Consider the following 26,302-nt stretch of genomic DNA (forward strand, 5'->3'; position numbering starts at 1 on the left):
TCCCAGCAAGTCATCTCTGTATTCTGCAATGTAAAAATGGTAACAGTGGTAACCTTAACGCACTCTTAAAGGTGCACTCAGTAGGTTTTTGTTCATGTCGTCTTGGATGCCAATGTAGAAATTGATTATTCAGAGTCAGCCAAAATTAATATAATCCAAGAATGAAAGTGTCCAATACAGGATGGTTACTGAGATTAAGCGAGTAGCGTTCAGCTGGTCATGTGATCTTAACATGGGGGGGACGCCCCCATGAGGGGACCCTCTCCATGTAGTTTTAAACAGCTTTTATAAGGTTATTGATATGACTGTGTTATGAATACCCTGTCTTGTTTCACTGTTGCCCTTTTGTTTACCATTGTCACTTTTGCATTTCTTAGTTTTCACTTTAGTCCCTTATGTAATTCCATAGTCTCTTTGTTAGCGTTCGTGTTTTCCTCTGTTCATTGTTTTCACCTGTCCTCATTAGTTTGCCTTTTACTTCCGTTAATCACCTTGTTATCTTGTTTGGGTTCTGTTTGTTCATTGGTCCCTTTTTCCTATGTTCATGTATTTATACCCTGGTTTTTGGTTCAGTCCTTGTCTATCGTTGTTTGATGTTAACCCGGTGTATCTTTCCCTCTGGAGTTCCCTGTTCGTGTTTACCTTGGTCAGCTTACTCCGTTTATGTTTCATTTCCCCATCGTGGGTTGTTACTTTGTGTTTTTCCTGTGTTATTCATTTAATAAAGTTCAACTGCGTTTGGATCCGCATCTCCTCATCTGCTTCGTTACTCAAGCATAACAGACTGGAGCCAGATGTGAGTACTCATGATTTTATAAGCATGTTACCAAATTTAAAATCATTTCTTAAATGAGGAAAAACATTTTAATGAGAAATTATTAAAAGTGACTAAATGCACCTTGATCAGTCATTTTAAATAATATTTTTGAAAGTTCGTATTACATTTTATATGCAATATAATAAATGATCATCATGTCATCATCGGTCCGTGACCTTCAGCTCTCACTGGATCGCTTGGCAGTCGAGTGTGAAGCAGCTGGGATGAGGATTAGCACCTCTAAATCTGAGGCCATGGTTCTCAGCAGGAAACCGATGGAGTGGGTACTCTGGGTAGGGAAGGAGTTCAAGTACCTTGGGGTCTTGTTCACGAGTGAGGCAACAATGGAGCGGGAGGTTGGCCGGAGAATCGGGGCAGTGGGGGCAGTATTGCACACGCTCTATCGCACCGATGTCACGAAAAGAGAGCTGAGCCGGAAGGCAAAGCTCTTGATCTACCGGTCAATTTTTGTTCCTACCCTCACCTATGGTCATGAAGGCTGGGTCATGACCGAAAGAACAAGGTCACGAGTACAAGCGTCCAAAATGGGTTTCCTCAGAAGGGTGGCGGTTTCTCCCTAGAGATAGGATGAGGAGCTCAGTCATCCGTGAGGAGCTCTGAGTAGAGCCGCTGCTTCTTTGCGTCGAAAGGAGTCAGTTGAGGTGGTTTGGGCATCTGGTAAGGATGCCCCCTGGGCGCCTCCCTAGGGAGGATTTTCAGGCAAGGCCAGCTGGGAAGAGGCCTCGGGGAAGACCCAGGATTAGGTGGAGTGATTACATCTCCACACTGGCTTGGGAACACCTCGGGGTCCCCCAGTCAGAGTTGGTTAATGTGGCTCAGGATAGGGAAGTTTGGGGCCCTCTGCTGGAGCAGCTCTACCCGTGACCCGACTTCGGATAAGTGGTTGAAGATTAATGGATGGATAATAAATTTAGAAAATATTAAAAGTTATGATACATTTATTGTACATTAAACTCACCATTTGCATTTCTGTCATAATTTCAAAAACTCCTTTCACTCCTTACAGGTTTTCCCAATTTTGGTTGGGGAACATGAAACCTTTTAATAGAAGAGTTAAATCCAGATGACAACATAGTGCTTGAATTTTTCTTTAATGCGATTTTTGAGCAAGTTTCACTCAACAAGTAATACTTGGTATCAGTGGAAATTACTGATAATTGCACATTATCTTTGCACAAGTAAATACAAAATAAGTAAAAATAAATGAATAAATGTGTAACTGAGTAAAAATGTGAGCAAAAGTAATTAAAATGCAATACAATACAAGTTGTGTGAATGTTTGCTCCCTCAAAGCAGGACTAAATTAACAATCAATGAGCCAAACATTTACCTCTTAGAAAACACTCATAGTGTAACGATGCTGACGCTGGTGATGACAAAGACGAAAATGACGATGATGTGATGAACCCATGTGCAGTTTATTATAAATCGTGATAACCAGAAACCCTAACTATAAACGTGAATAAACAAAACATAAACAAGAATGACTTGACTGTTGACTTGACTGTTGACATGACTGGAACAAAGTTACATATACAATACCTCACAAGATATAATGGCAAACATGAGGGCTTAAATACACAAACATGGGTAACAAACAACCAATGAACAGACAGAGCTATGAACAAGATAACAATACTACTAAACTAAACCAATGACAAACTAGAACTGATAACAAAGTAATCAAACAATGGACCAGCGAAAACAAGACACATGAACAGGGGAAACACATGACAAGATCACATGAGGGAACAGGAACTCACATGATATGACAACAGGAACTAGATTTTCAAAATAAAAGACATGAAAAGGAGAACTAAACAGAATAAACATGACACACAGGTTTTATTTTTCCAATTGTATACAATGATCTGTATAACATCGCTAGAATCTTTTATATTCTTCAGATCTGATTGAAAAATGTATTTCATCAATAGAGGAAACATTATCAACGACGTCCTTCAATCCAGTTATCAAATAAGCTTCTGTGTTGGATCATTCTTCATTCATATCCTCCACATTTACTGTGACCGTGGTAGTGGAAGTGTGCAAAGAAAGCACAAATGGCTCATCATTCTCAACAATCACGTGGAGAATGTGCTGAGTGATATTCTCGAAGTCCAGTGGCTAAATGGAAAACACAAAAAAAAAGGTTTTCATTTAGGTACAGCCAGCGTCACACTAGTCGATTGTTCCTTCAATTTCCAGTCGGAAGCTTAATATAAGTGATCGCTGGTCAGAGCGAGAATGGAAAGTCAGTGACTCGGAAGGAGTCAAAGTTTGCGTGTGTGTCTACCAGCGGAAGGCGTTCATCACTTGACCGACTCAACTCCCTGCTCTCTAGCTGTAGCAACTGTAAAAGCACTTCCTTTGTGAACAATCGTTTGGTCGCTATAGGGAAGGCTCTTGTGATCTCGTCAAGTGACCAATGAGCTTCTTTTTGCCATGAATAACTGACAAGACCTCATGCTCGGATCTGAACGTTTTGCTCATTGCATTTTCAGTATCATTAACAATGCAGTTATGCCGCGGCTTGCTGGTATACAGCGTCTCAGAATGATTTTGTACAGTTCATTAACTTTTAAAAACGCACATCGGGGCATCTGCTTTCTGTTCGTTAATCTACATCTATTTTAGATTACAATTGACTAAAATAAATGAATATTAAATTATTAAATATTTACAAATTTAACGACATTTTTGTTTAAAGACCTAATTTATGATAAAAAATAAAAAACTGAAAAAGAACACTGTGCTTCATTTAGCTTTTCACTTTCAATCTTGCTCTGTGAATCGCATCCCAATTTAGAGTACTACAATTGTTCATTTCATACTCCTGCTGTTATTTCAGCGAGCTTCACGTGACAGCCGACTTGAGCCATCATAACCAATTGCCGTTTCAAACTTGTGGCCAATTTCAGTACCTTTGCAGTGATGATGATGCCCTCTAGCTGGCTGGGTCCAGTACTGACATTGAAAAATCCATCCATGTCTCCACTAACAATCCGATAATTGGTAGACCAGGCAGCTGATCCAGGTTCATCATCATCAGTCACTGGCAGTCTGGCCACTTCCATGCCCACTTCATTCTCAGGTACAGATGCAGTGTACTAAACCAACAGTTATTTATAGTGGAATAGGGTATAAAGGTAAACAAATCAGAAAATTAGGTTCAGACAAATATATGCAAGTTATGTGCATTACCGAGCTGTACTCGAACTGAGGTGCTTTATTATTGCTGTCAGTCACTGTAATAACAGCTGTGCCAGTGGTTGAACGACCTTCACCAGCCATGTCAGCAGCTCGAATGACCAAAGTATATCTGGAATATTTCTAAAAGGAAAGAGGATTGAGTTTGCCTTCATTACAATCATTTTTTTTAATCTAGTCATCAGATGTAATTTCTAACCTCTCTATCCAGGCCTGTTTCGATCACACGGATCCCTCCAGTTACAGTGTTGATATCAAACATCTTGGGTTTTGGTGATGGTGGATCCTGGCTGATAATGCTGTATCTGACATCAGAGTTGTCATTATCGGGCTCATCGGCATCAGTGGCAGTGACCTTCATAAACTCATAATCTTCAGAGAGAGAGGAATGAAATAACAATTAGGGGTCTTAGAGGAAACAAATTTCCCTTGATCTGTTGATTTAAACGAGTTCAATGTGCAATAAAAACACACCTTACCTCTTGAACTCAAAACTTCCTCCATAGTCCAAAAAGAGCATTTATTAAAACTAAATTGTAAAAACAACTCTTTTGAAATCTTCTGGTTCCTGAAACACAGCTATTTTTTTTCTCACCAATTTAGAAAGCCCAATTCCCAATGCGCTCCAAGTCCTCGTGGTGGCGTAGTGACTCGCCTCAATCTGGGTGGCGGAGGAAGAATCTCAGTTGCCTCCGCGTCTGAGACCATCAATCCACTCATCTTATCAGTTGGCTTGTTGAGTGCATTACCACGGAGATGGCATCCACGCACAACTCACCACACACCTCACCAAGAGCGAGAACCACATTATAGTGACCACAAGGAGGTTACCCAATGTGGCTCTACCCTCTCTAGCAAATGGGCCAATTTGTTTGCTTAGGAGACCTGGCGGGAGTCACTCAGCACGCCCTGGATTCGAACTCGTGACTCCAGGGGTTGTAGTCAGCATCTTTACTTGCTGAGCTACCCAGGCCCCTAAAACCCAACTCATTATTGAATGGACGCCCACATTTATATGTCAACGTAAGGAACCCCTTAAAGGACATGGAGGTCATTTATGTTCTGAAAAGTTTTGTGTTACCTCGCAAAAAGGTTTTTGTCCCATCGCAATATTTTTGCATTCTCTCGTAAAAGAGTAAATGTATAATAAGATTATAACTATGGTAGTTGTAGTAGAACATTCCTAATGAAACCACAGTAACAATACAGGAAAACTAAAACTATGGTTATACAAATCACAATTTTGTGGATTCTTTGATCTTACTACAAATGCCAAAGTTTAACTACAATGTAAAAAACAATAATGTGTGAGTTTACAGTAAATTCTTGGCTTGTCTAGGCAATTAGTTGCATGACTTTCATAGTATTTCAACAATGTATCACAATTAAAACACAACTGTATACTGTGACTTTGTAGTGAACAGGGCCAGGAAATTACTGTAATGTAGCAGTGCTGTGTTGTACAATCACAATTATCAAATGTATATTTTTTTCAAGCTGCAATGTTTGTTTATTGTCACCATTGTTGAGTGTTGTATGCTGAAAGTTGATAATTTTGTGTACCTGGTTGACAATTATACTAAAGGTTCATGTGCAATAACAGATGAACAATTCTATCACTGCATGGCATTACAAGCATCACTACCTCATTGTTTAATTACAACTATGTATTTTTCTTTATCACTAAATTGAAAAAATTTTCTCCCTGTCACACGGTGCAAAGAATAATGTTTTTAAAACACAATTGCATCAGCTAGGATACATTTTTATTTACTTCAATAAGTCAGAGTTCCCATTCAATGTGAACACTAAATACCAAAATGGTGACTGAGACAGGGCGGAGGGCGGGTGGTGATTCTGCACACCCGGTCCCTTATCATGCTAATCAAGCCTCCGAGAGGGATAACGGGCGACTGCGGATGGTGGTGCGACAGAGAGAGATCGCAATGTGTGTGTGTTTGTGTCTTTTTTCAGTTTAATATTAAAACTATTATTTACATTTCTGCAGGACAATTATCAGCAAGCACATGCCCCGCCACTCTATCGGCTTGCCACGCCTTGACTGATGGGATAACGTTGGGGAGACATCCTCTGCTCGCTCGCTTCGGTCGTGGAGCCATGTGATTGAGACCTCCTGCTAGGACCAGGATCCCTTCATGGGACTTAGCAATAGTCCTTGAGGGTCTGGTTGAGACCCCCTTTGAACCTCTAGAGTCAGCGTCTGAGAAACTTCTGACTCTCAAGATGGTTTTTCTTTTGGCAATTACTTCTCTAAAAAGAATTGGGGACCTGCATTCTCTGTCTGTCTTGCCAACCTGCTTAGATTTTGCCCAAATGGCTAAAAGCAATATTGCACCCTCATCCTGACTACCTGCCTAAGGTTCCTTCTCGACCGTACATCCGGTCACTCTCGAAGACTTCTGCTCCCCGCCGTTTACAGTGCCAGAGCAGGAAAGACTTCACGGACTGGAGTCTGTGCCCTTCAGACTTATGTCCACAGCACTAGCCAGTGGCATAAGTCGGGGCAACTATCCATTTGCCATGGGGCCGCAACAAGGGGCAGCCGCCACCAAGCAGACAATGTCGCATTGGGTGAGGGATGCCATTGCCCTGGCCTACGAGGCGCGGTCAAGCTTCGCCAGTAGGGATCAGGGCTCACTCTACAAGAGGGGTCGCCTCCTCTAAAGCCTTGGCTAGAGGTGTCCCTCTGCAACATGTTTGTAATGCGGCGGGCTGGTCCTCTCCGCACACACTCATAAGATTCTATAGTTTGAATGTTCATGCCACTCCAGGCTCTTGTGTCCTTGAGTCTATATCACAAGCTCATGTCTGAGAACTCTTATGCTCTTGTGAGCACAACTACACAACCGTAAGGGGTCCAGACATCCACAGTGCGGCGGCGTGGGTATTCTCATTCCCAAAGCACTAAAATCAGCGCAGCATCAAAGTGTAGCTTTTAAGTAACCTGTGACGTTCTCGCCTCCTTTCCCTTAATCCCTTTACAGTGACTTTAAAGGGAACACTATTATCCCATAATGCAGTGCGATATTGTTATTTATTTTTCACAGTAATTTCATGTTACAACAGAAAATGACATAGCCTGCACTGATTTTACAGTAAAATATTGAAAGCAGTATTTTATTGTAAGAAATTACTGTTAAATTTTGTAAAATCCTGAAATTTATTTGAAAGTGTATCATATTTGTAGTAAACTCATAGTAACCACAAAATGTACCTTGGTTATTACAGTCATGGTTAATACAATATTACTGTAGTAAAACCATAATTCATTTGTTGTGAGGAAACCTCTTTGAAAGGGAAAGGCAAGGCAAGGCAAAGGCAAGTTTATTTATATAGCACATTTCATACACAATGGTAATTCAAAGTGCTTTACATAGAAGAGATTAAAATAAGAATAAAAAAATAATAATTGAAACAGTTTAGAATAAAATAAAATACAGTACAAACAGTCGGACACACAGTGGCACAGTGCTCATTCAGTAAATGCACAGCTAAACAGATGTGTGTTGAGTCTGGATTTGAATGTGACTACTGTAGGAGCACATCTGATCTCTTCTGGAAGCTGGTTCCAGCTGCGGCTGGCATAATAGCTAAAAGCAGACTCTCCTTGCTTAGAGTGAACCCTTGGTATTTCTAGCTGATGTGATCCTAATGATCTGAGTGATCTGTTGGGTTTATATTCAGTGAGCATATCTGCAATATATTGAGGTCCTAGCCCATTGAGTGATTTATATACCAGTAATAATTCTTTAAAATCAATCCTAAATGTAACTGGGAGCCAGTGTAAAGACCTGAGGACTGGTGTGATATGTTCATATTTTCTGGTTCTGCTCAGAATCCTGGCAGCAGCGTTCTGTATGAGCTGCAACTGTCTTATGGTCTTTTGGGAAGGCCAGTGAGGAGTCCATTACAATAATCCACCCTGCTGGTGATGAAAGCATGCACAAGTTTCTCTAGGTCTTGACTGGAAACAAAGCATCTAATTCTTGCAATATTTTTCAGATGATAGTATGCTGATTTAGTTATTGCTTTGACATGACTACTGAAACTGAGGTCTGACTGTAGAGACACACCAAGATTCCTGACTTGATTTTTAGTTGTTTGACCCCTAGCGTCAAGGTATGCATTCACCTTGAGAACATCATCTTTGTTTCCAAACACAATGACTTCAGTTTTGTCTTTGTTTAACTGAAGAAAGTTTTGGCACATCCAACTGTTTAATTCATCAATGCATTGGCACAGGGAGTCAATGGGGCTGTAATTGTTAGGTGATAGGGCTAAGTACATCTGTGTGTCGTCTGCATAGCTGTGGTAAGCAATTTGGTTCTTTCTCATTATTTGGCTCATTGGGAGCATATACAGGTTGAACAGGAGTGGCGCAAGAATTGAGCCTTGAGGGACTCCGCGTGTCATGGACGTCCACTCAGACTTATGGTCTCCTATACTCACATAATAACCTCTCCCTTCTAAGTATGACCTGAACCATTTTAGGACCATCCCAGAAAGCCCCACCCAGTTTTCCAGCCTGTCAAGAAGTATGTTGTGATCAACAGTGTCAAATGCAGCACTGAGGTCGAGTAGTACCAGTACTGATAATTTGCCTGTATCAGTATTTAAGCGAATATCGTTTATTATCTTTATGAGCCTGTCTCTGTGCTGTGATGCGATCGGAAACCAGATTGAAAATTGTCAAAGTATCCATTTGAGTTCAAGAATTTGTTCAGCTGATTGAAGACAACTTTTTCAATGATCTTGCCTATGAAAGGAAGATTTGAGATCGGTCTATAGTTGCTTAATATGGTCTTATCCAGATTGCTCTTTTTCAAGAGGGGCTTGACAACTGCAGTTTTCAGGAAGTTTGGAAAACTCCCAGAGAGAAGTGAAGAGTTTATCACTTCTAGGAGATCTGCTTCTAAATAGTTGAACATACTTTTGAAAAAAGATGTGGGAAGTGTATCAAGGGCGCAGGTTGATGTTTTAAGGTGCTGTACGGTTTCTTCCAAAATTTTGCCATCAATTTCTTTGAAATCAGACATAGTAACTACTTTCTCAGGTTGTGGTTTGATTTGTCTGACCCCAGCACAACTCAAGGATGTGCTGATCACCTTTCTGATATTATTGATTTTTTTCAGAGAAGAAAGAAGCAAACTCACTGCACTTGCTGTCTGAGAGCATTTCACTGGGAATCTGGCTTGGGGGGTTTGTCAGTCTCTCTACAAAGTCGCAAAAAGAGTGCGTGTGTTGTTTAAGTTGCTGTTTATAATATTCGAGAAGAAAGTCTGTCTAGCTTTGCCTAGTTCCATATTAAAAGCATGGATGCTGTCTTTGTAGATGTTATAATGGACTACAAGTTTTGTCTTCCGCCACATGCGCTCTGCTTTTCTGCATTGTCTTTTCATATTTTGCACTGCTGTTGAGTTTCTCCAAGGCGCTTTTTGTCTGCCACTCTTCTTCCTGACTTTCACAGGAGCAATATCATCAATTACACTTTTAACTTTTGAGTTAAAAGAATCAAGGAGAAAATCAACAGAGTCAGCAGATATACTTGGTGTTAAAGATATAGCCTTCATAAATAGTACACTAGTGTTCTCATTTAAGCATCTCTTCTTGACAGACACAGATCTAGCTTCAATGGCAGGAGAGATCAATATATCAAAGAAAACACAGAAATGATCAGACAGTGCCTTAATAACAATCGATGAAATGTTTAGACCCTTACTGATAAGTAAATCTAGTGTGTGTCCATGATTGTGTGTGGATCCATGTACATGCTGAGTCAGATCAAAAGTTTTTAAAACAGTTATGATTTCTTTTGTCATATTGTTTTCTGCATTATCTATGTGAATGTTAAAGTCTCCAGCAATGGCAAAACAGTCAAACTCTGAGGTAATTGTTGATAACAGTTCTGTAAAGTCCTCAGCGAAGGCTGGAGAGTATTTTGGAGGCCTGTAAATAATGATAAGTAAAATGCGTGGAGCACCTTTTAACACACTACCCAGATATTCGAAAGACGGGTAATTCCCAAATGATATTTGCTTACATTGATAGACATCTTTAAAAAGAGCAGCTAAACCCCCACCTCGTCTACCTTCTCTGCAGACACTCAAATAAGTAAAGTTAGGAGGGGATGTTTCATTAAGGACTGTTGCACTACAGCTGTCTTCTAGCCAAGTTTCATTTAGAAACATAAAATCCAGGTTGTATGTGATAATTAAGTCATTGACTAGAAGTGATTTATTTTTAAGTGAGCGGATGTTTAAAAGTGCTAACTTAACAGTTTTTGTCCCCACAGCAATCTTAGTTTGCGTGTAATAGGCACCAGATTAGATGGGTTTGCTGTACGGCTTTTGAAGGCCTTAGACTTTCTATGATGTAATCGAACAGCAATAGAGATTGATACAGGCACACTGGGTTCCCGCTTGTTTTGTAAACATTTGAGAAAGTTACTGTTATCATAGCAGGGACCCAACACGTATCACTGAGAGCTGGTATCAGTTGTTTTTGGTTCACCTCGAGCAGATGGAGGAGGGTGTGAGCCCTGGCGTTGTGGCAGAGGTCGAAGAGCTCTCACAGGAGGAGGGGAGGGCGAGCTGGGCCACGCAGGTGCTTGAGGGGCCTGACGTTTTTGCTTGATATCTGGGGGCTTGCAGCAAAAGAGTGGGATAGTTTGGTTCCAGCATACACCAGTTCTTCCATTTTCTCTGAGAAACACAGATGTGGAGATGCTGGAGAGAGGGATAACGTGTCTGGTGAGAGGGGCTGTAATATGCTGTCCTGGTTTCCCTGGATGTTTTCCAGAAAGTCGTCCTTGGGTGCTGAATCTTGGAGCAGTTCTAATATGTCACAGTCTGTCTGTGGTGAACTTTGTGGGCATGGCTCAGATGAGATTGTGTCCATGAGCAGAAATTGTTGTGGCTGAGTGGTGTTATCATTGTCCTTGTGTGATTTGTCAACTGCATGTCCATTCAGGTGCTGAAGTGAAGTCCTGTGGTCATTCATACTGTGTCCAGGTGTGTGTGTGCCATTCAGATTGAGTGGATTGGCACACACTGCAGAAGGATGATTGAGGGAGAAGTAGATATTGTCCTTTAGCACTCTTGAACCAAGTTTGTTTGGGTGGTGGCCATCCTGTCGAAACAGTTGCCTCTGACTCCAGAAAAGATTGAAGTTGTCAATGAAGTTCACTCCTTTTATATTGCAGGTTTTTTGCAGCCATGTATTAAGCCCAAGCAACCGTGAAAACCTGTTTGTTCCTCTTGCTGGAAGTGGTCCACTGATGAATGTTTGAACTTTCAGTCTTTTAAGTGTTTCAAAAGTTCATTGAAATCCTTTTAAGGAGTTCTGACTGCTCTTTATGAATATCATTCTTCCCCACATGAATGATGAGTCGATTTGCAGTCTTATGTTTCATCAGAATGTTCTGAAGTTCCTTGTTTACATCCGAGGTTGTTGCTTGTGGAAGGCAGCATGTAGTTGTATCCCTGCTGCTAATGTTTCTGATTATGGAGTCACCCACTATCAGAGTCCTGGGCCCGGCTGCGCTCTGAGCTGAATGCCGCTGTCTGCTCGACCTTGAGCGCCAGTTCACATCAGTGTTAGCTACTGGCTGATTCAGTCTGTGTTCGATCACATTCATCACATTTGGGGATTCCTCATTCATTAAAATAAGCAAAATGAAAACTTTTCAACAAATTATTTGCCACCCAACTCCATTCCTAACATGATATAACTATAAGAGGTGTACTTATTAAAACTTGTGTGCAGACATTGTGAAGCATTTTGCTTTTTGAACGGGACAATTATTATGAGAAACTAAATTATTCATCTTTTGAGGGGAATAGCTTAATACAGTATGACCCCATAATCAGCCCATGTTGATTAAGAATCATTTCCTTTAAAATAAATTACACCACTCACTTACCTTTGGGAGCAGCTTCAGGAACATGTCCGCTGAAAGGATTTTGAGTAAACACAGGGTTGTTATCATTTTGGTCAATCACATGGACAATGACTTCCATGGGAACCTCTTTGATATCCACTTCAGCTGCAACAGAATGAGCTATGAGCTGAAGACATGGGATGAAAGACGGGCATGTTAAGAGACAAATATGTCCGGTGACATTTAACTATTTAGAAGATGGCAGCTTTCAAGAATTTAAGAAATTCATGATTCGACATTTAGAATCCAATAATGAAATACTAAAATAAGAAAGAGCAAAAATAAATCAAATCAACTTACAATGTATGAATCTTTTTTCTCTCGGTCCAGTGACTGAGTCACAAAGAGATTCCCTGTAAGTTTTTCAATGGTGAAAAGCCCTTTAGGCTCCAGATCGACACCTTCACCTGTGATACTGTACACCATCCGAGTTTCCTTTGCAAAATCGGACTTTATCTAAATACAGAGAGAAATGACAGAACAAAATCAATTACAGATCGGCCCATTTTTCCAAATCCATATATCATTTCAACAGTCACTTCAATATTCTCACTGACCTGGGCCAGCTTTTTTGGGAAAGGACCTTTACTGTTCTCAGGTTCATTAAATGGAGGAATAATCCAACCTCTCTTTCTCCTCTTTAGACCAGATGATGACTTTGGAAACGTCAGGACCGGAAAATCGGAGGGAGATTCCATCTGGAAAACGAACGCTTGAATGATGTGTGCTGCTCCACTTTAAGCAATATGAGCTTATAATTTATTAAAGCAGATTTTTAAATCGTGATTTTTGTTGTAAAATTGGATATAGCTTTACACAGAAAAGTTTAATACATACTTTTATCACACTTAAATCATGTTAACACAAATGTTGTTTATGTCTTGTGACTATACTTTTGAAACAATGAGTAGTTTAATGTTTATGAATTGGCCACATTCACTTCCATTGTAAGATGGAAAGAAGAAGAAAAGGAGGGACGGGTCGAAATACATTTTTGTGGTAATCAACATTATGCCATAAATGCTGTTGACGGATGAAAATTAGCTCATTAGCTAACTCTGATACATTTACATTGAAGAGTAAAATGTTGATTAATGTACATTGTCCCTGGTAAATAAAAAAGAAATACAACTAAATAAAAGACTGAGCTCAACTTGTAATAAACCGGATAATTCCTTAAAGCAGAATGACAGTCTCAGTAACAATTAACTTTTATCGTATGGCAAAAGATCATTAATCGATCGTTAATGTTGAACATTCGGCCAAACATCCCCTGTTGTGTTTCACGGAAAAAAGATATAAGAGTCATATGGTTTCAGACCATCATGAGGGTGAGTAAATGATTTGCATTTTTGGGTAAATTACATAAAATAATAGCTCATTTATGTGTTTATAACATATAATGGACAAAGCTTGTATCTTGTTACATGTTACAGCAGTTTGCTGAATAAATGTGTGTGTATCTGTGGAGTGGTGTTCACCTCCGTGTCCATATGATGCTCTTCATGATTATGTGCACGCTCAACTCTGACAAAAGCTGTATGTTTATTGCCACTGGAGTCCCAAGCGTGCACAGAAAACACCTTGTGGCCTTCATGAAGAGTAACTGGTCTCTTTAGTGATAAAACACCATCCATGTTCACATCAAACCGCTTGTCAACAGACTGAAAGAGTGTTCTGGTTCTTCCATCACAGGTATTGAACGTTACTGGGATTCAATGAACACAACAACATTTGTCAAGCAAGTTTGGATACTCTGAATTATTAATAAAAAGGCAAATAAACAATGAATAAGTTATTTGATAATTTAAGTATTTTAATACAACTAACAATAATAAAGTTTGCAGAACTGGAATGAATGGGAGATTGCCATAAAGGGTGCGGATGGATAATAATATTGCGTGGGATGGAATGAAGAGTGATATGGTAAAGCATATTTATCTGATGTTTTTTGTACAAGAAATAGTTAAATTACACATTAATTTGTTAGTATCTCAGAATTTAGTTAAACGATCATCACAGTCACATAAAAAGTGAGAAGCGTCACTTGATAGCCATTACAAACCTTCTAACATTAGTGTAAGTGAAGATAACCACTCATAAAATCTCATAACACACTTATTTTGATGCTGTGAACTCTTTATTTACCATCACCTTTACTAGACCTGAATCAATACATAAATGATTTAATGTTAAGTTGTTAGCTTTAATATACCTTGGAGGAAATGTAAGCGTCCTCGCGGATGTTATACATGCTCATTTGGGAATGCGGAATGACACAGTTTAATCCATAGCATGCTCTTCTCAAGATTTTTTTGAAAGATTTTGTCTTTTGTTAAGAAAGATAAAACACTGTGTATATCTTCTATAGATACCTCGTGCCACTATTACAAGTGACCCAGCAGCAAAGTTTTTACATTTTAGTTGATCATTTCAATAAAATCCCACTTAAAACTACTCAAACACACATTAATCTTGTAAGCTCTCATTGTAAAAAGGCAAACGCTTGTCAGATAAATGGTGGTGGGGCAACAGTTTCTAAAACAGGATTGGTCAGAAGCGCTTTTAAGGTGGGTGTAGGAGCCATTTATAAATTTTTGCATTGTGACTTGTATTTCTATAGTTGTGCACCCTCTGCTGGTCATTGCATTGGGCTTAGCAAAGGGTCAATAAATAATGAAACCACCATGTGGCCTTACATAATTACTAAACCAAAAGGCTGCGTTTAATAAAACAGTCTCTATTCAGAGCTTCAGTCAGCGATGTGTGATCAAACAGCACCCTCTAGAGGCTATAGGTGCACATGTTGTGTAACCGTGCATTCAGACCAGAGGCGACGAGAGCGTCAAAATTAGCTCTGGCTGCCCTGCAAACAACACTATCGAAGATTCATGAAAGCTCTGATGTATTTGAAATAGGCAGCAACGTTCGTTGAGAATGCTTGGTTTTGTGAACTATATTTAAAGGGGCCACAAAACATGTCGACCGGTATCTTTATTGCCGACATGTAGCGTATATCCTCATGAAATATTTTTATATATTATTATATAAACCATAATAAACACTTCATCAACTCACCTGGCACACTAACAATTTCTCCACTCATCGTTTTTTTATTTTATTTACATCTCTGAAAGCAAACAGGGACAGATCAAATATTTCAGGAAAACCCGCCCCGTCAATGATCAGTTTCTCCTCCATTTTCTCTTCGGAACTAATGTTTGGTGGGAACCAAAGTTTACACGGTTGTGTTCTCTAGACTTCGCTAGAGCGGAGCACTTCTATACTCCAATAGGTTGCCGCGAACTGCATCAAAGCTCATTAACATAATGTTGCCCGCACTTGAACTTTCTTCTGACGCCCACACTGTATCATTACTACTGTTATCATATTCAAGAAGACCCGTCACACATGTCCGTCTCTCATCCAAAAAACTCTTTATTTATCTTTCTTCCCCCTTCGCCCCCCCACTGCCCATACATTGTGGGTATTATAGTCCCTATCACACCACCCAAGACTCGCCACTTCTTGCTGCCGAGAGACACTGGCTCTCATAGAAAATGAATGACTTCCGATTGATTTGACGCTCTTGACAGCCTCTGGCTCTGAACGCACGGTAAGGCAGCAATATTAGATGATGCTTATCATATTACAATTTAAATAATCTTTTCTCGATTTTATAAATAACGAAAGACACATTTGATAGGTACCGGTTACCAGTTGAATGTCTAACCATACATTCCTTAATAGTTATAGTAATACAGGGCTGATGTCTCTTCCATTTTTACAGCACTGACTCATAAGACTTGATCAATTAAATTAGCATCCGTAGGCCATTTAGGCTTAAAACGCTCACAAAGTCTCATTATGGAGGCCAGAAGAGTATAACAGACAATATGGTATAACAGACAATATGTCTTTCTCTTCCATGAAAATGGATGACAAATATTGATGACATATCTTGCACTCGGGTGCATCCAAATGTTTGTCCAATCAAATGTTCTTTGGGATGAGAATGTCCCTCCCACACACTCTCTGCCTCTGACTGCAATAGGTATCAGCAAATCATGGTTAATGGCTGTGACGTTAACTCAAGTTTCTTGCCTATTAAACTTCACTCGTTACACCATTTAATGGGGTCTTTAAGGTATTGTGGTGTGGCTTCTCCACTTCAGAACGATGCTTACTGTGTCACATCAACTTTAAGCCCATTCAGAACCAAACAAGTCCAACTTTCAGCTCACTTTTCTATATTTTCATAGTTTTTATATTTAAAATTGATAAAATACATATTATATATGTATATTTATAAAATCTATACATTTCTAACATTATGCTTAGAGTTACAGGCTATAACTATGGAATTTGAAAAAATAAATAAATATATAAGTAGCATGAAAGCATTTTAAAATTAAAAGATAAAAGAAGCAACTATTAAACAGATTAACCAGCTCAGTCTTGCATTATGCTTACATTGTATTGTGATCAAGCCACACTTTATTAACATTAAGTAGAATATCATATTTTAGTCATACTACTAGTATTTTAGTAGTTTTAGTTTAGTGCAATGGTTTTGAAAGGACACACATAAAATAATTTGGGATAATCTAATATATCTAAACACATTCTCAAGATACTCTATAACATTTAAAACATATCAACAAAAAACAACCTACTTCTTCCTAGTCGTTTCCCTCTGTGAAGATGATCTCTGTGGACTTTAAAAACCAACAACTCTGACTCAAAGCCAGGTAAACATGACGATTCATCCGCAAATCCACAAGAAAGCTCCTAATTTAAAGGTATTAAATTCATAAATCAAATTAAATATATATTTTCACTTGATATATAACATCTGAATAATTCATCAAGTACAATAGTACACATTAGCACAAGAGACTAAACTTACCAGGCAGGGAGACCAGCCAAGATCAGCTAAACCAAGACAATTTTAAATACATCCAAACTTTGTTCGGCCACTTTTTTAAATAGTGCCAGAATAAATCTTACCTGACAAAGGAAAATAATAACTCCCAATCGCACAATCCTCATAGTCTCCATTCTATGAGCAAAACCCTCAGTGCTTATTTCCAAGAGTTTTTAATCTTGTGCAGCTGCTTCTTGCAAAGGAAATTCTTTAAGTTCCCAAAAGTTTCACAACATCCAGATTTTGTTTATCCTCTTTCTATTGGCTTGCCTAAGGGTGTAGCCCATCCAGTGATAGAACACACCATTAAATACATACATAATGAAATTGATTATGGAATATAACAACTATCAATTCTGAGGATGGTTAATATTACAAATAAAATCAGGTGGGGGCTGTGACGGTACTAAGTAGGAGAGACCGCAGCTGTCACAAAGGGAAGTTGTCACTTAGGTTACAATTCATGAAGGATACAGACATCATTGCATGATTTTGTCATCTCATGTTTCACTATTGCAAACTTTCTTCATTAGCGCCCCTCAGCTAGTGCCAAAATAGGTGACCATCTAGTTCACTTATGCCTACAAACAGTGCTGCTTTCCGTTATATAAATTGAAATGACAAATTGAAAATGAAGTAGAAATATAAACTAAATAAAAATTTGAAACAGAAAAATACTTAAGCAGTAATGACTAATGCAGCTTTCTTTGTCTTTAGTCTATGTTTGATTGGAGGGCAAAAAGCAACAAATAATGTCAACAGAACACAATAAGAATTGTGTTGAAGGACAGTTTTATTGTCTTCATACACCTAAAGCATCTGCTTCCATTCTCAAACCACTTTGAAGTTTGTTCAGCTGGAAACTAATAATAAAATATAGAGGTGTTTTTGTTACATTTATAATGACAAACGTCTCGGTTACTGACGTAACCTCCGTTCCCTGATGGAAGGAACGAGACGTTGTGTCGATGGGCATGGTATGCCGTCGTGATGGCATCGACGACCCAGTGGGCGATCCTCTGTTTGGAGACAGCGCTTCCCTTCCGCTGTCCGCCGAAGCAAACAAAGAGCTGCTCGGAGCTTCTAAAGCTCTGCGTGCTGTCCAAGTAGATGCGAAGAGCACGCACCAGACACAGCAACGCCAAGGCTGGGTCTGCGTCCTCCTGGGGCAGTGCTTGCAGGTTCACCACTTGATCCCTTAAAGGGGTCGTGGTAACCTAGGGCACATAGCCTGGTCGGGGTCTCAGGATGACATGAGAGTAAGCCGGACCGAACTCTAGGCACAGTTCGCTAACAGAGAACGCCTGCAGGTCCCCTACCCTCTTGATGGAAGCCAGCGCCTGTAGCCTCGACCGTCCCTATAACCACGCTCCCTGTTGGCCGAAAGAGAAAGAGATGGAAGAGGGCACCTTCTCCCCAGTCTCTGCTTGTGCTCAAGACCGCAGAGGTCATCCTTGAGTCTTCCACGGCTCTGCCTGCCTCTGCTCCACCCCCGGAGTCTTCCACGGCTCTACCTGCCTCTGCTCCGCCCCCGGAGTCTTCCACGGCTCCGCCTTCCAGGGCTCTGCCCCTTGAGCCTTCCAGGGCTCCGCCTCCTGAGTCTTCCACGGCTCTGCCTGCCTCTGCTCCGCCCCCGGAGTCTTCCACGGCTCCGCCTTCCAGGGCTCTGCCCCTTGAGCCTTCCAGGGCTCTGCCTCCCGAGTCTTCCACGGCTCTGCCTTCCAGGGCTCCTGACCCGGTCCCTGTCCTGTGGCCACCTCCCAGACCTCCGTACCCAGTCCCTGTCCTGTGGCCACCTCCCAGGCCTCCTAAACTAGTCCCTGTCCTGTGGTCACCTCCCAGACCTCCCGACCCTGTCCGCCACCTTGAGGTCATTCCCTTGATCTCCTGGCTTCCCATCTGGTCTGCTCCGGTTCCCTTGGTCTCCTGGATTCCCATCTGGTCTGCTCTGGTTTCCTTGGTCTCCTGGCCATCCGCCTATCTGCTATGTTCTCCCTGACCTTGCCTTGTTCCTCTGCTCCCCTTATAACCCCTTGAACTGCCTGTTTGCCCCTTGTGCCTCCCTGAACCATCTTTTCCCCTACACTCTATGGATATTTTGCCTTTTATTTTTATGGAGCGTCTGGAATCTGGAAATTCCTGTTAAGTTGCTGTTACCTAGTCTTGTGATATCCTGTTTTCCCTTCTTGTTCATGTGTCTGGTTTTCATTGTTTCATTACTTTGATTCAGTTCTAGTTTGTCATTGGTTTTAGTTAATTGTCTTGTTATCTTGTTTTAGAGTTCTGTTTGTTCATTGGCCTTTGTTACCCATGTCTTGTGTATTTTAACCCTCATGTTTGCCTTTTGTCTGTTGTCAGGTATTGTACATGTAACCTTGTTGTTTTGTTCAAGTTTAGTCAAGCCAGTGTGCATGTTACTTAGTTGTTTTGTTCTAGCCATAGTCAAGTCATGTTATGTCAAGTCTAGTTTTGACAAGTTTAGTTAGGTCCGTGTTTGTTTTTGTTGTTGTTTCTATCACATTTATAGTTAGGGATTCTGGTTTCACGTTTGAAGAATAAAACTGCACTTGGTTTCATCACCTTTGTCTCTGCCTGTTTGTCTTCAACGTTACACTTGTTTAGCAAACATTTGCAGAGATAGGTGTTTAAAACAAGACAAAGTTTACTCTCTTTTGATTATCGTACATATAATCTTATATTCAGAGATAGTCAACTCTTACTCTTCAACCAAGAGACAGAAGTTATAAGAAAAGCTTTACTAAATCATCTCAGTTGAATGTTTGTCTTGTCTTCACATCAACTTTGTTCTCATCTGAGCAAGTTACATTCAACATTCAACAAGTATTCTTCATAGGTGGAAATCACAAAAAAATCCACTTTATCTTTGCACAACAATGAATATACAGCAACGAATCCACCGAGACAACGTAGCAGTAATAATGTAAGCTTAAGTAAAAATGACTGAATGAATAAATGCTGAATATTGCAGAATTATAATAATAATGGAAAATAACAGAAGTTATGAGTATGTAAACTAGGCTCAGTGCTCCAATTGGGGGTGGGGGGTGGGGTGCAGGGACACCCATAAGGCATTAGGGACCCCCCATAAGAAGTCAAAAATAGACTTGGGTTTAGTAAACTTAATAATTAAAAATACTATTTAATTTACACAGTCAGGATACTGTAAATTTCATGAATTATTTATAATAATCTGAACTCTACAGTACAAGCGTTTTACTAACATTTGTGAAAATTACTGCTCGCGAATGCAGAAGATTATTTGGGCACATGGCACGAGTAACAGCTGATCTAACGGCCAAAGTTATGAACTTAGTATTGCAGCCCACCATCAGAAATAAAACTCCCTAATGCATCTTCCCTCATATACCAAATACTTTTAAAAGAGGTGTGATAGTTGTTTTTGTGTTAGTTATTTCCAGACATACTGACGATACTTTATACTCAAGGTGTGGGGACCCCCCATAAGACTGTAATCAATTCGGACACTGGCTAGGCTAAATGACCAATCATTTGTCTGTATTCGTGGCATGATAACACACATACAGGTTGCTTTTACCATTTGTCTACAATGATATGAGTTTCTTGACTATCATTTAATCGATAGAGGAAATATTTTCAATGATGTCCTCAAATTATGAAATAAGTGTTGGATCAGTCCTCTTTCACATCTCTCACATTCACAGTGACCGTGGCAGTGGAAGTTGGCAAAGATTGGAAACATGGATCATCGTTTTCAACAATCACCCACAGATTGTACAGATTGATCTTCTCGTAGTCCAGTGGCTAAATGGAAATCACAAGAAGAAAAAACATTTTAGAGTTGATTTTCGTCAAACTGTCAGTCGTAAGCTTCAGCACATAATTGCTGGCCATCATAAACAGTTTGCCTTTTCAAATGTATCAAACATATAGTATAACTGCACGCAGTACCTTTGCAGTGATGATGATGCCCTCTAGCTGGCTGGGTCCAGTACTGACATTGAAAAATCCATCCGTGTCTCCACTAACAATCCGATACTTGGTAGACCAGGCAGCTGATCCAGGTTCATCATCATCAGTCACTGGCAGTCTGGCCACTTCCATGCCCACTTCATTCTCAGGGACAGATACAGTGTACTAAACAGACAAACAAACAAACAAACCAAACTGTTTTATAGTGTATTAGAGGATATTTAGTCAAATAAATCAGACAAATATATGCAAGTTATGTGCATTACCGAGTTTTGCTCAAACTGAGGTGCGTTGTCATTGCTGTCAGTCACTGTAATAACAGCTGTGCCAGTGGTTGAACGACCTTCACCAGCCATGTCAGCAGCTCGAATGACCAAAGAATATCTGGAATATTTCTAAAAGGAAAGAGGATTTACGGTGAGTTTGCCTTCATTACAATCATTTTTTTAATCTAGTCATCAGATGTAATTTCTAACCTCTCTTTCCAGGCCTGGTAGTGCCACACGGATCCCTCCAGTTACAGTGTTGATATCAAACATGTTTGGGTTTGGTAATGGTGGATCCTGGCTGATAATTGTGTATCTGACATCAGAATTATCATTATCAGGCTCATCTGCATCAGTGGCGGTGACCGTCATAAACTCATAATCTTCACAGAGAGAAAGGAATAAAAACAATTCATTGCAATGGTTGACGTGGCTTTAAAAAACAAACTGACTTGTACGTGCCACTTTCTACGTTTCACTTATTAAAACCTCTACCTAAAGTTCACCTATAAAACCTGGTCTGATTACAACATTTTACTCGGTTTTGGTGCCCCTTGCTGGACATTTCACTTGAAAACTGCAGCCAAATGTATAATGAAGCACGTGATTTCTCTCTCTTTCCTAGCGTTTGTTCCGCTTAGGTGCAGGGTCCGCTTCGTGATAGTGCGCATTTATATTTCATTTGGCTCAAGTTTTATGCTGGATGGCCTTCCTGACACAACCCCCAGTGACTTTCTTTCAACTGCTGAACTCTAATGAAGATTTTTAGAAGATTTTCTCAGCTCTTTTGGTCCAAACAATGGAATTGAACGGATCCCAAAATTTGGAAGCTCCAAATATCACGTAGCCTAACAAGTTTATGGTTTAATTATAGTAAAACCATAATTAATTTGTTGTGAGGAAATGCAAACCTTTTTGCAAGGGAGAGCAAAAAACAAAACAAATCCTTTTCAACAAATGAATTACCACCTTGTCCTTTACGAGACTCTGTATCAATGACACGCACTGGGTATTTAGAAATTAGGCCAGCACAATCATGGTGAGTTAATCAGCAAAAAACAGGACAGATGCTAAAACTCCATTCCTAACACCAAAAGTGAACTATAAGAGTGTGGCAGGGCGGAGGGCGGGGCCGGGTCGTGATCATACACACCCGGTCCGTATTAGGCTAATCAAGCCTCTGAGGTTTAAAGGCCGACTGCAGAGGATCGTGTGGGAGAGAGAGATCGTAATCAGCCCATGTTGATTAAGAGTCATTTCCTTTAAAATAAATTACACCACTCGCTTACCTTTGGGAGCAGCTTCAGGAACATGTCCGCTGAAAGGATTTTGAGTAAACACAGGGTTGTTGTCATTTTGGTCAATCACATTGACAATGACTTCCATGGGAGCCTCTTTGATATCCAAATCAGGTCCAACAGAATGAGCTATGAGCTGAAGACATGGGATGAAAGACGGGCATGTTAAGAGACAAATATGTCCGGTGACATTTAACTATTTAGAAGCTTTCAAGAATTTAAGAAATTCATGATTCGACATTTAGAATCCAATAATGAAATACTAAAATAAGAAAGAGCAAAATTAAATCAAATCAACTTACACGGTAAGAAGCTTTATGTTCTCGGTCCAGTTTCTGAGTCACAAAGAGATTCCCTGAAAATTTGTCAATGGTGAAAAGCCCTTTAGGGTCCAGATCGGCCCCTTCACCTGTGATACTGTACACCATCCGAGTTTCCTTTGCATAATCTGACTTTATCTAAATACAGACAGAAATGACAGAACAAAATCAATTACAGATCGGCCCATTTTTCCAAATCCATATATAATTTTCACTTCAATATTCTCACTCACCTGGACCAGCTTTTTTGGGAAAGGACCTTTACTGTTCTCAGGTTCATTGAGATCAGGAATAACCCAACCTCTCTTTCTCCTCTTTAGACCAAATGATGACTTTGGAAACGTCAGGACCGGAAAATTAGAGGAAGATGACAAATGAATGATGTGTGCTGCTCCACTTTAAGCAATATGAGAAGCAATTTCTTTACAATCTACTGAGATGTGTTATAAAAAACATATAAGAGAATATATTTATTTATTTTGCTGACTTCTGACTATTTGAAATGTAAAGGGCAGTTCATCCAATAATTAAAATACTGTCATCATTTCCTAACCCCCATGTTGTTCCAAACCTGAAGGATTTTATCTTCCATGGAGCACAAAAGGAGATGTTAAAGGAATATTCCAGTTCAATATAAGTTGAGCTCAATCGACAACCTTTGTGGCATAATGGTGATTTCCACAAACATTTATTTAGACTCGTCCCTCCTTTTTTTTAAAAAAAGCACAAATCTGAGTCACAATGAGGCACTTACAATTTAAGTCAATGGGGTCAATCTTTGGATGGTTTAAAGGCAGAAATCAGAAGCTTATAATTTTATTAAAAAAACAAAAAACATTTTTAAATGGTGATTTCTACAGTCGTTTTAAGGTTTTAGGGCATGCAGCATTAATTTGTCATGGCAACAGAGGTGTAAAATTGGATATAACTTTACACAGAAAAGGGTAGTTGTAATGTCTAGATGTGTTTTAGTTATTGTTTTGTGTTCATGTCTTTTATTTTGAATGTTTAGTTCCTGTTCCCTCATGTGATCTTGTCATGTGTTTCCCTTGTTCATGTGTCTTGTTTTTATTGGCCCATTGTTTGATTACTTTGTTATCAGTTCTAGATTGACATTGGTTTAGTTTAATAGTCTTGTTATCTGTTCATTGGTTGTCTTGTTACCCATGTCTGTGTATTTAAGCCCTCATTTTTGCCATTGTCTCTTGTCAAGTATTGTGGTTATGTAACTTTGTTTTGCACAGCCCAGCCCAGCCCATGTTTATGTTTTGTTTAATAGTCAAGTCTAGTTAATGTTTATGTTTTGTTTTGTTCAAGTGTGCCGCACAAGCCCTCAAAAGTGAAGCCAAAACGTCTCGATCGCCCCCCGGTGACTGGTCCTAGTATCTGACTGGTCCTTGTATCTGCTCTTCGGTCCAGACCCACACCTTGAACCTCTTATGGCTCCACCCCCCACGGGCTCCGCCCTGATCACATGCTCCATGCCCTGTCACACCAGACCATGTACCACATCTCAAGACCCCCCATACAGAAGTTTGGGATTTATGTCAAGTTTAATGTGTGTTCATGTTTTGGGGCTGGCCCAAAAGGCCCTTCTCCTCAGTCGCTGACCTGCCCTATGCTGGGTACGCAGAGCAAGGTAAGTGCTTCAATTTCACCTCAGTGAAGCCACCTTGGGACGAAGCAAGGCTCCTTGACATGACATTTTCTGCTGCCCCCACCCCCAGGTACGTCAGACATGATTGTCCCCTTAGTGCCCCTCGCCCGGAGTTTGGACGAGTGGCTAGTGCTTTCCAACCAGTCACGTTAGCTGGCCAGAACCGTCCGACTCAGCTTTGCGAATCGTCAGGTGCCCGCCCCGGTTCCTCCATCCTGTGCGCAGAGATCACCGTCCACCTCTAGAAGGACGAGATAGAGCCTGTTCCTTCCATGTCTCCACTAACAATCCGATACTTGGTAGACCAGGCAGCTGATCCAGGTTCATCATCATCAGTCACTGGCAGTCTGGTCATGTAAATGCCAACTTCATTCTCAGGTACAGATGCAGTGTACTAAACCAACAATTATTTATAGTGGAATAGGGTATAAAGTTAAACAAATCAGAAAATTAGGTTCAGACAAATATATGCAAGTTATGTGCATTACCGAGCTGTACTCGAACTGAGGTGCTTTATTATTGCTGTCAGTCACTGTAATAACAGCTGTGCCAGTGGTTGAACGACCTTCACCAGCCATGTCAGCAGCTCGAATGACCAAAGTATATCTGGAATATTTCTAAAAGGAAAGAGGATTTATGGTGAGTTTGCCTTCATTACAATCATTTTTTTTAATCTAGTCATCGGATGTAATTTCTAACCTCTCTATCCAGGCCTGTTTCGATCACACGGATCCCTCCAGTTACAGTGTTGATATCAAACATCTTGGGTTTTGGTAATGGTGGATCCTGGCTGAGAATTGTGTATCTGACATCAGAGTTGTCATTATCGGGCTCATCGGCATCAGTGGCAGTGACCTTCATAAACTCAAAATCTTCAGAGAGAGAGGAATGAAATAACAATTAGGGGTCTTAGAGGAAACAAATTTCCCTTGATCTGTTGATTTAAACGAGTTCAATGTGCAATAAAAACATACCTTACCCCTTGAACTCAAAACTTCCTCCATAGTCCAAAAAGAGCATTTATTAAAACTAAACTGTAAAAACGACTCTTCTGAAATCTTCTGATTACAGAAACACAAAAAAAAAAAATTATCCCAAATTTAGAATTCCCATTTCCCAATGCGCTCCAAGTCCTCGTTGTGGCGTAGTGACTCGCCTCAATCCGGGTGGCGGAGGAAGAATCTCAGTTGCCTCCGCATCTGAGACGTCAATCCGCGCATCTTGGCTCGTTTAGCACGTTACAGCAAATGTGCATGTGGAGGCTTCACGCTACTCTCTGCTGCATGCAAGCACAAATCACCATATGCCCCACCAAGAGCGAGAACCACATTATAGTGACCACGAGGAGGTTACCCCAACCCCGAGGCCTGGCGGGAGTCACTCAGCACGCCCTGGATTCTAACTTGCGACTCCAGGTGTAGTCAGCGTCTTTACTTGCTGAGCTACCCATTTCTGCAGGACAATTATCAGCAGGCACATGCCCCGCCACTCTCAGGGTTTACGTGGCCGCTCTATCGGCTTGCCACGCCTTGATTGACGGGATACCGTTGGGGAGACATCCTCTGCTCGCTCGCTTCGGTTGTGGAGCCATGTGACTGAGACCTCCTGCTAGGACCAGGATCCCTTCATGGGACTTAGCAATAGTCCTTGAGGGTCTGGTTGAGACCCCCTTTGAACCTCTAGAGTCAGCGTCTGAGAAACTTCTGACCCTCAAGATGGTTTTTCTTATGGCAATTACTTCTCTAAAAGAATTGGGGATCTGCAGGCTCTGTCTGTCTTGCCAGCCTGCTTAGATTTTGCCCAAATGGCTAAAAGCAATATTGCACCCTCATCCTGACTACCTGCCTAAGGTAC

The 26,302-nt window shown here is 40.5% G+C and overlaps 2 protein-coding genes across 23 annotated transcripts in view; both read right to left on the reverse strand.

Annotated features, from left to right (window-relative positions):
• LOC127642770 (uncharacterized) overlaps positions 1–10,644 on the reverse strand; it is a 371,536-nt gene extending 360,892 nt beyond the window's left edge. The window contains exon 1 of the mRNA XM_052125283.1: positions 4,497–10,644. Coding sequence (XP_051981243.1) covers positions 9,283–10,257 — 975 coding nt within the window. The 5' untranslated portion in view covers positions 10,258–10,644 and the 3' untranslated portion in view covers positions 4,497–9,282. The remainder of the gene's footprint in view (positions 1–4,496) is intronic.
• The window catches only part of LOC127640787 (cadherin-1-like), an 87,948-nt gene that overhangs the window by 31,974 nt on the left and 29,672 nt on the right, over positions 1–26,302 (reverse strand). The window contains exons 22-30 of one of the 22 annotated variants that reach the window (XM_052124803.1): positions 25,148–25,320; positions 24,937–25,065; positions 23,025–23,123; positions 22,774–22,929; positions 22,463–22,607; positions 21,384–21,556; positions 21,174–21,302; positions 20,887–21,072; positions 2,238–2,965 (exon numbers count right to left, since the gene is read on the reverse strand). The exons of 2 other annotated variants lie outside the window; for them this stretch is intronic. In XM_052124803.1, coding sequence (XP_051980763.1) covers positions 2,834–2,965; positions 20,887–21,072; positions 21,174–21,302; positions 21,384–21,556; positions 22,463–22,607; positions 22,774–22,929; positions 23,025–23,123; positions 24,937–25,065; positions 25,148–25,320 — 1,322 coding nt within the window. In that variant the 3' untranslated portion in view covers positions 2,238–2,833. Of the gene's footprint in view, positions 1–2,237; positions 2,966–4,247; positions 4,421–11,990; positions 12,136–12,308; positions 12,465–12,565; positions 12,665–19,676; positions 20,740–20,886; positions 21,073–21,173; positions 21,303–21,383; positions 21,557–22,462; positions 22,608–22,773; positions 22,930–23,024; positions 23,124–24,936; positions 25,066–25,147; positions 25,321–26,302 lie in introns of those variants that run through there. 19 more of the 22 variants (XM_052124756.1, XM_052123802.1, XM_052123876.1 and 16 more) reach the window with 19 other exon arrangements.

This window comes from Xyrauchen texanus, chromosome 1, assembly GCF_025860055.1.
Source record: "Xyrauchen texanus isolate HMW12.3.18 chromosome 1, RBS_HiC_50CHRs, whole genome shotgun sequence".
NCBI lineage: Eukaryota > Metazoa > Chordata > Actinopteri > Cypriniformes > Catostomidae > Xyrauchen > Xyrauchen texanus.